The sequence below is a fragment of the Myotis lucifugus genome, unplaced genomic scaffold (genome assembly GCF_000147115.1).
Source record: "Myotis lucifugus unplaced genomic scaffold, Myoluc2.0 scaffold_783, whole genome shotgun sequence".
Lineage (NCBI taxonomy): Eukaryota > Metazoa > Chordata > Mammalia > Chiroptera > Vespertilionidae > Myotis > Myotis lucifugus.
In genome coordinates this window covers 101547-110217 of record NW_005871831.1, presented here as the reverse complement: position 1 = coordinate 110217, position 8671 = coordinate 101547, and the positions used below count along the sequence as shown (strand labels likewise).

The following is an 8671-nucleotide window of genomic DNA, read 5'->3' as shown; positions in this document are numbered from 1 at the left end:
TCTATCCCTACTTGTGCTGCTCCAGCCCTCCAATGTCTGCATCTGGAGGAAAAGAATAAGACTTAATTCTCCCCAGTCACAGTGAGCAGCTCAGAGAAACAAAACTTACATGTTGGGCTACTAATTCCTTGGCAAGACTTTACCTGAGTAACCCCTGGTCCTTCCACCACCCCACCCAGTACACCTCAAATCCCTGACAGACAAGGCTGTTTACACAAAAGAGAGCCTTCAGAGGCAGCTCAAGAGTCTGGACACGTGGGAGAGTCAGCCATGCATCATCTGCCACGACACTCTAAAAGGGAAGAGGGAAAGACTGGAGGGAGTCCTCTGCCAGGTTCATGTCTTAGACAGTCAAAATCCAGACAATCACATGGCACGCTCCGTGCCCTGTGGCCACTGGGATGTGGCCAAGAGGAGGGAGAGGCATTCTTCCTCAGCTACCGTGCACATGGTGTAGACAGACGATGCTGGCAGACAGAAGTCCACAGGATCCGTAGCTTCTTTGATAAATCTGTGGTGACCCATTTCCCCAAAGGAAAAAGAGGAAATGTAAAATGTTTTTCCCCCAAGCTGAGCACTGGGGGAGGTAATCTCAAACACTGGGCATTTCGGGCTGTCTGGCACTGCCAGGGGTCAGGCTGGCATAACATCCAAAGAGAGAGGGACACAGGTGGAAGGCAGCAAAATCAGGGGAGGCCCCTAGGTCAAGGCTGTGGTGGTTGCTCAATCGTTCCTGAGCCCTTTCACACGTACACATACACAGCAGCAGCACGCACACACATGCCTCAGGGAGTCAGACTTCCAAAGCCAGAAAGTAGGTGGGGCTGAGCTATGAGTTAATCTATTTCCTGCCCATTTCTGGTATAAAGGCAGGCAGCTGCCTCCCTAACAGCACAGCTGTGTTTGGCTGCAGGGCTAAGGACACTGTCAAGAGACACACCACTCTCCAGCAGCAACAGAATCACCACCATCTGCAGCAGCAGCTGGACAAACCACCATTCACAAGGCACTTTGAGAACTTCAGGTAAGAGAAAATCAAACTTTCTCCATTTTTTCCCTTGGGTTAAGGTAGAGAATGTCCCTGTACAGAATTTCCCCATCCAAGATCCCCACTTTGCCTCTGTCCATCCCCCCCCAAGACCTGCAGCCTAAGTTGCCTCCATAGCAGTGATTGCAGAATCGGAATCCATCATGGTTTCTTTATTATTATTATTATTATTAACCATTTTTAAAATTGTTCTTAGAGGAAGAAAGGGAGAGAGAGAAGCATCCGATGTGAGAGAAACATCAATGTGAGAAAGAAACATCGATTAGTTGCCTCTCGCAATCACCCAGACCAGAAATTGAACCCGCAACCTGTGTATGTGCCTTGACGGGAAATTGAATCCACCACCTTTTGGTATACGGGATAACTGAGCCTCACTGGCCAGGGCCCCGTCATGGTTTCTTAGTGAATCTTGCCCTTGTGTTCACTTAGCATCTGTCAGCAACAAACATGGGAAGCGTGGCCCATGGCTGGGATGTCATCTCCCCTCCCCATTCCCCATTCTTCTAGAACTATGCTCTCATCAGATTCTTTCCCACTTGCTCTAGGATGAAAGTGTCTCCAGTCTTTGCCTGCCTAGCTCTGGGCCTGGCCTTCATCCTTGGTAAAGGATCTGCCTCAGACCATCGTCAGCTTGAGGCGGCCCAAATGGTCACAGATTTTGGAATGAAGGTGTTTCAGCAGGTGGCCGAGGCCTCCAAGGACAGTAATGTGATTTTCTCACCTTATGGGGTGGCCTCAGTCCTTGCCATGCTGCAGCTAACAACCAGAGGAGAAACCAGGCAGCAGATCCAAGCAGCAATGCAATTCGATATTGAAGGTGAGAGATGGGCAAAGTAGGAGGCAGGCACTCATGCAGCCTTCACAGAACTAGGGTGTAACCAATCAAAAGCAGAGGAAAGGCCGACTCCAGCTTAGCTGAGCCAACACCTGTACTGCATGTCATAGGGACCACCATACCCGGTGTCACTTGACCCTTGACCAGTCGCAAGGTGTACAGGCCAGTGGATTTGGTGTAAAACAACCTTGCATCACCACTTATTAGCTGCATAATCTTAACCCCTAGCATAATCTTAACTCATCTCACTCATTAACCCCTCTGGGGCAAATTAAGGGCAGAAAGAGACAGAGAAACAAGGCTCAGTTTGCTCATGAACAAAATGGGGATAATAAAAGTACCTAGCACAGACGGCTGCTGTAAGGATTAAACAGAATTGTCTATATGAAATGCTTTGCATAGCTGTTATTATTATTAAGAGAAAAATGTAGGGTTCATAACTTAAAAACAGAAAAATATTCTAATCCAAACAAAGGATTAAGACCTGAGATTTTTGAGAAAAAGAGGGAGATGCAAAAGAGATTAAGATTTGGAATAAAATCTCCCTCTAGAGCAGAGGTTCTCAACCTGCGGGTCGAGACCCCTTTGAGGGTCGAACGACCCTTTCACAGGGGTCACCTAAGACCATCGGAAAACACATATATAATTACATATTGTTTTTGTGATTAATCACTATGCTTTAATTATGTTAAATTGGGGTCACCACAACATGAGGAACTGTATTAAAGGGTCATGGCATTAGGAAGGTTGAGAACCACTGCTCTAGAGAAACCTAGGGGAGCAGAAGAGCCCATCCATGAGGGAGGGTTGGCCCAGCTGGGACCCCTTGGTTGAACGTGAGCCTGATGTGTCCTTTCCTTCCTCCGGCACAGAGAAGGGTATGGCCCCTGCCCTTCGTCAACTGTACAAGGAACTCATGGGGCCATGGAACAAGGATGAGATCAGCATCGCCGATGCCATCTTCGTCCAGCGGGATCTGAAGCTGGTTCAAGGTTTCATGCCTCACTTCTTCAGGCTGTTCCGCACCACAGTCAAGCAGGTGGACTTTTCAGAGATTGAGAGAGCCAGGTTCATCATCAATGACTGGGTGAAGAGACACACAAAAGGTGAGCAGGCAAGGAAAGGAAGCCGGGCCCAAGGGCCTGCCAGGAAAGGGGTTATGGGAACAAATCCCACATATACCAACCTCTCCCTTTCAGCATTCTTTTCTTTGTAGGCAGAAGGTCAAGGGATTTAAGAATCAGTGTCATAGTTTTCATAATTAGGTCTTCTCATGAACCAACTCAAAAGGCAGCCCTAAAAAGTGCTGTACAACGTCATTAGCATGGTAATAACCATGATAAGGAGCACACACACACCCCTTCAAGACTACAGCTTAGGGAGCAAAATAAGGGAAGACTTAAGTTTCCAGGTCTGATCCTAGACAGGATCCCAGGCTCAAGAAAGTGTGGTGAGCTGGGGGGCTTTCTGAGATCCTTAGGCAGATGAAGCAGGTTGAAAACAGCTAGATTGGTTTATCTAAACCCCCAGACTATCTTCTGACTGGATCACTTCAATTGACACACATCCATTTGAAGCCTGCGAGTTGAAGAGAACTTGTCTAAGAGGATTAAGAAAAGATCTAGCTCCTGATCACCTGGTTTTCCCATAGGCATGATTAGTGACTTACTTGGTGAAGGGGCCGTGGACAGTCTGACACGCCTGGTACTAGTGAATGCCCTGTACTTCAATGGCCACTGGAAGACACCCTTCCCAGAGTTGGGCACCCACCACCGCCTCTTCCACAAGTCCGATGGCAGCACTGTCTCGGTGCCCATGATGACTCAGACCAGCAAGTTCAACTACAGTAAGTGCAAGACTCCCTTCCCCAAACCCTGTACCTACTGGACCCCATCCCTGGGTGTTCCCCTCTAAGGGAGGAGAAACCCTAGAATATACCTCAGCTTTAGGAAACACTTCCCAAATAGGAGACACTAGGATAATTGGAGCAGCTGAAAATAGCTGTATCTTATCCAAGATGAAGCTGAAACCCAGCAGTTCCCTCAGGCCCATGTTTGGCCACTTGACCTCATCTCACATCCTCATGTGGCCCACAAATCCTGCTGTGGGAAGGGTTATGTGGAAGTTGAGATCCAGGAGAAGAGGACTGGAATGAATTAGTGGCTGGATATGGGGAAGCAGATGTGAATATAAAGACAGAAAGAGACAGAGAAACCAGAAGAAACGGAATTGGCAGGAAATAAGGGAAATGGAAATGAAAACATTGAATAGGGGAGCTGTGGGTGTGGGAGCCTCAAAAGCCAGAACGGAAAGCTGGCTTCCAAAAGAATGGAGAGGACAGGAGAACTAGTTGAAAATCTAGTGCTGGGTTAGAATCAACAAGAGCCGGAATCATTTTCAATGCGCCATCTTGGTGTCTTCACAGCTGAGTTTTCCACCCCTGATGGCCATTACTACGACATCTTGGAGTTGCCCTACCATGGGGACACTCTCAGCATGTTCATTGCTGCTCCCTATGAAAAAGAGGTGCCTCTCTCAGCCCTCACCAACATTCTGGATGCCCAGCTCATCAGCCAGTGGAAAGGAAATATGACCCGTCTGCCCCGCCTCCTGATTCTGCCCAAGTAAGCCACCCTGCTGCTCCAGCCACATTTGCCATTGCCCTAATCCCCTCATCTCCCGCCTCTCCTCTCTCCTGAAAACACAGCCCCGTGTTGAGTTTCCCAAATGTGATGTTTGCAGGGCAGGGACATGTGTGGGAGGCTGATGGGAAACTGCCTGGGTTTGATTAAGATTCCTCTCATCATCCCTCCTCCCATTTCTGCTAGAGGGCAAGGAGGGGTTTTCTAGACTATGCCCCTGCATATGCCTCCCTCAGAATATCCCACAAAAGCCAGCCAAAGGAAGAGCCAGAGAAATACTAGAGGTGGGAGGCTAAATCTGCCTTTACCTTTTTATGAATGCCCCTCACTCCCACCCCATCTTCTCAAGTCAACATCCAAAAATGGGAACAAAAGGAATCACTTCTGCAGATGGAGCAGCTGGAATTATAGTGTCTAACAGATTTTTTAAATCCTTCTGCAGAAGCAGAGGGTGGAGAAGGCTAGGGCTGGGTAATTCCAGAATTGTAGGAAAGCCTCCCACCATGCTTACCCCAAATTTCCATATACTTTCATTTGAGGCCCTAGGAAAGAGGAGAATTTAGTTGGTTAGTGTTCTCTCTCTCTCTCTCTCTCTCTCTCTCTCTCTCTCTCTCTCTCTCTCTCTCTCTCCCTCCTTCCCTTCCTCCTTCCCACCCAAGAATGGAAGTAATTAGTTATGGGGAGCAGAGAACAGCCCAAAGCCTCACTGCTTGAGTCTTCTTCTGGTTAGCTCTCAGAAACACAATCTACAGACCAGAATTTTCCCTAAGACAAAATAAACTACTGTCTTACTTGAGAAAAGTAATTAGTCATAAGAATGTTCATTAATATTAGACCTCTAGCAAGCAGAGACCTTGAAATCACAAGCCTCCCTCTTCTAATTTCACATCAGTCCCAATCCTATCAGGCTGCCAGGGTGATACCCGGTAGGGACGGGGAGAGGTGGCCGGAGGTAGCCTGAGCTTGAGCTGTTTTCTGCTCCTGTCTATAGGTTCTCCCTGGAGAGTGAAGTTGACCTCAGGAGGCCCTTGGAGAACTTGGGGATGACCAACATCTTTAGTCCAAGCCAGGCGGACTTCTCGAATTTTTCAGGTAAGAGATTTTCCTTTCATTTCTTATCCGGGTGGGCTGTGCGGCCCCTTAGAGGATAAAGGAGCTGTTCCCGGAAAACCACAGCTGATCTACTCTTGTATCCACTCCTGTTTCAGATCAAGAGCCTCTTTACGTATCGCAGGCACTGCAAAAAGTGAAGATCAAGGTGAATGAAAGAGGCACGGAGGCATCCTCCTCTACAGGTGAGTCAGGCTCAGGTGAGGCCTGGCAAGTCTTGGCCCAAGGCTGACAGGAGGGGTCCCTATGGCACCTACACCTGGGATGAACTCCCTCTGCCCTGCTTCACCAGGCCTCACAGAGCAGCACTTCCTGTGCGGGGAGTATTGCCCTTTCTTCCTTGGTGTTTCTCAGCCAGGAAAAATGGGCCTGCTTTCCCTGGAACCCCATTCCCTTACTCCAGTGGCTCCTGAGGTCCTCTGAATGTGAAAGACCTCCCAAAGGAAAGCCTGGGTTGTTCTCACGGTGGCTAGTCACCTTAAGGAACTTGGTTCTCAATATGCCCTAAAAGGGTTTAGATAAATGTCTGTTTGAAGGAGAGCAGCTGATGGATCTCCACCAAGCTCCTGGAAGAAACCAGGCCTCAGGAGACTTCCCTACACTTTTAAGGTTCAGGTCCAGGAACCAGTGCCTACTTCCCTCTGTTCTAAGACATTGTCCCTTCTCTTCCAGCCATTACCGTTTCAGCCCGAATGGCCCCTGAGGAGATCATCATGGACAGACCCTTCCTCTTTGTGGTGCGGCACAACCCCACAGGTGAGCCCGAGGCCACAATGCACCACCATTCCAGCACTGGTCCAGACAGGTGTAGACACCCTCTTACCCTAGGACTCTAGGCAAGGAATCCATAACTCTGTTCCTCTTCCCTCCTCAAAGGCAGTGCTCTCTCATAGATGGAGTGCTGTGCCAGGACCCCAGTCCTAGCTTAGTCACTAAAGCAGCTGTGACTCCAGACATCTCACTCATCTTAGTTCTCCCATAACTACAAGCTTGGTGAGCTCTGCCATTCCTTCCGGTTCTCATTTCCCACGATTCTTCCGTCCTCAGGAACGGTCCTTTTCATGGGCCAAGTGATGGAACCCTGACCATGAAAAAAGAAGTTCTCAACTGGGACAGAACTGGAGATGTATCAGAGAAGAAGAAACTGCGAAGAAAATAACTTTTAATTAGCCTTTCTGGAGAAGAGAAGATATTCGCTTTTTTTTTTAAATGGTAAATCTGGCTTTTAGAACTCAGCCTCTCCAAGGGAGAAAAGGGGACCTTCCGATAAAACCCCCCAGTAGAGACCCTGGCAGGGACTGCTGAAGCATTGCTCCCCGGAGGTCTCCAAATCCGACTGTAAAACTCTCAGAGCCACGTGTGCAGCTGCTTCTGCCCATCACTCTGCCTTTTCGGGTCTTCAGATCTGGATCCCACTGAGGCCCTGGCAGATGGCACCGCAAGGCTTACGGAGAAACTGTTCCAGTCACGTGGCCCTCACTCTTGCACTGTCTGCCACTGCTGAGGAGGCTGGCGTCAGGCCAGAGAAGACCAATGGAAGAAACACCTTTCATTGCAAGATCCATCCTTCTCCAGCACAGAGGGGCTGTGACCAGTTGCAGGGTCTCACCCTGGCCTGGCTGTCTCCCTCCCCAGAAACAGTGAGCATCTATTATTTCTGAGTGTAGGTGACTTGTTTACTTATAGAAGCAGGTTTCTGCTTCCCACAAACTTTATTTTGCAGGAATAGAGGAAGGTGTGCTCTAATCTCCTAGTGGGGAGGGTAGGATGACAGAGGTGTGCTTGAATATTTATCACTTTCTTGTGTGCTTGTTAGAGAGAAAGAGGACTATTTAACAAAAAAGCATATTATTTAAACCTGCTTAGTGTTCCTTTGTGATCTGTGTGATTGCATCTCAGGAGTCTGGTCTCTTAGCTGCCACACCCCTCTGGGCGGCGAGCGTGAGGGGCCCACACTGCCACCTTGTGGCTGCCCCGTCGCTCTTCTTTCCTTTCCTTTCCACTTGGTGGATTAGGACTCCTGCCAAGATTACCCAACTTCCCACTTTAGGGACCCAAAGGATGTGGTGGGTGAGAGAGATTAGAGTGAGGGCAGAGGGATTTTAAAATTTTCCAATGCATTTAGGAGCAGGAGTGCAAAGGGATGCACGACCTAGCAGGACAGAACTTTCCCCCAATTATAGGGTGACTCACAGCTGCATCGGTGACTCACTTCAGTGTGTCATTTCCGGCTGCTGTGTGTGAGCGGTGGACACGTGAGAAAGGGAGAGAGAAAATGAGGGGGAATGAAAGAGAGACAGTGAATTCAGGCTCAACTACCCCAGTTAGGTAATTTTCCTGAAAACCAGCTAGCTAAGGGGGGTGGCATGAAGACCAATTTGTTGAAGAATTGCACATAGATGTCAAATGAATGCATCCTAATAGAATCCTCATCATCCCAATGTGTTCTTCAGCAAAAAATCTTGGTCCTTTGTTGTTGTTGTTTTCTTTCTTCATTATGCACTGGACAGTGATAGCCACAACTATACTCACAAGGAGACCCAAATGTAGGGTCCAATGTTTTTGAAATTGTGTTGAATTATATGCTTTTTCACTTATGATATATAAAAAGTAAAAATGTTTTTTAAAACAATAAAGTAAATAAAGAAAAAGAATATTCCAAAAACAGTCCCCGCCTTTATTTTCCACGTCTCACACAGTACAAAATCAAAATTCTGTCAGTTCACAGCCGTCTCAGGTGAAAGGGATCCTTGGGAAACATACGCGCATGGACCAGGCACGTTGACTTGCCACAGCAAGTCCACAGGACTGGCCTCAGGGGCTCCACAAGAAGGCTCCAGGGACATACTGTGTGGGCATGATTCTCCCCTGGGCATCATCCTCAAAAAGGGAAAGGGAGTTCCTCCAAACACCTACCACTCAGACAGGCCTGCACACACCCACTGTCCCCCTGGGTTTCCATCTCTATTCACACCATTTCTTTCTACCACCCAATGCTGCTATCCCCTGCACCTACCCCCTCCCCATTTATCAAAA

The 8671-nt window shown here is 48.3% G+C and overlaps 1 protein-coding gene across 2 annotated transcripts; it reads left to right on the top strand.

Moving 5' to 3' along the window:
- Positions 1 to 863: 863 nt before the first annotated feature.
- Positions 864 to 8300, top strand: SERPINE1 (serpin family E member 1). 2 transcript variants are annotated; one of them, XR_002827088.1, is made up of 9 exons: positions 864 to 1024; positions 1594 to 1865; positions 2756 to 2989; positions 3535 to 3729; positions 4309 to 4507; positions 5517 to 5612; positions 5728 to 5820; positions 6308 to 6391; positions 6683 to 8300. XR_002827088.1 is itself a non-coding variant. In XM_006106216.3 (9 exons), exons 2-9 carry the CDS (start codon positions 1595 to 1597, stop codon positions 6718 to 6720), a joined length of 1209 nt encoding a protein of 402 aa, XP_006106278.1. In that variant the 5' UTR covers positions 864 to 1024; position 1594; the 3' UTR covers positions 6721 to 8280. The 2 variants fall into 2 exon arrangements, 1 of the variants encoding a protein (XP_006106278.1); XM_006106216.3 differs by having other exon boundaries at positions 5517 to 5617; positions 5734 to 5820; positions 6683 to 8280.
- The last annotated feature ends 371 nt before the right edge of the window (positions 8301 to 8671 follow it).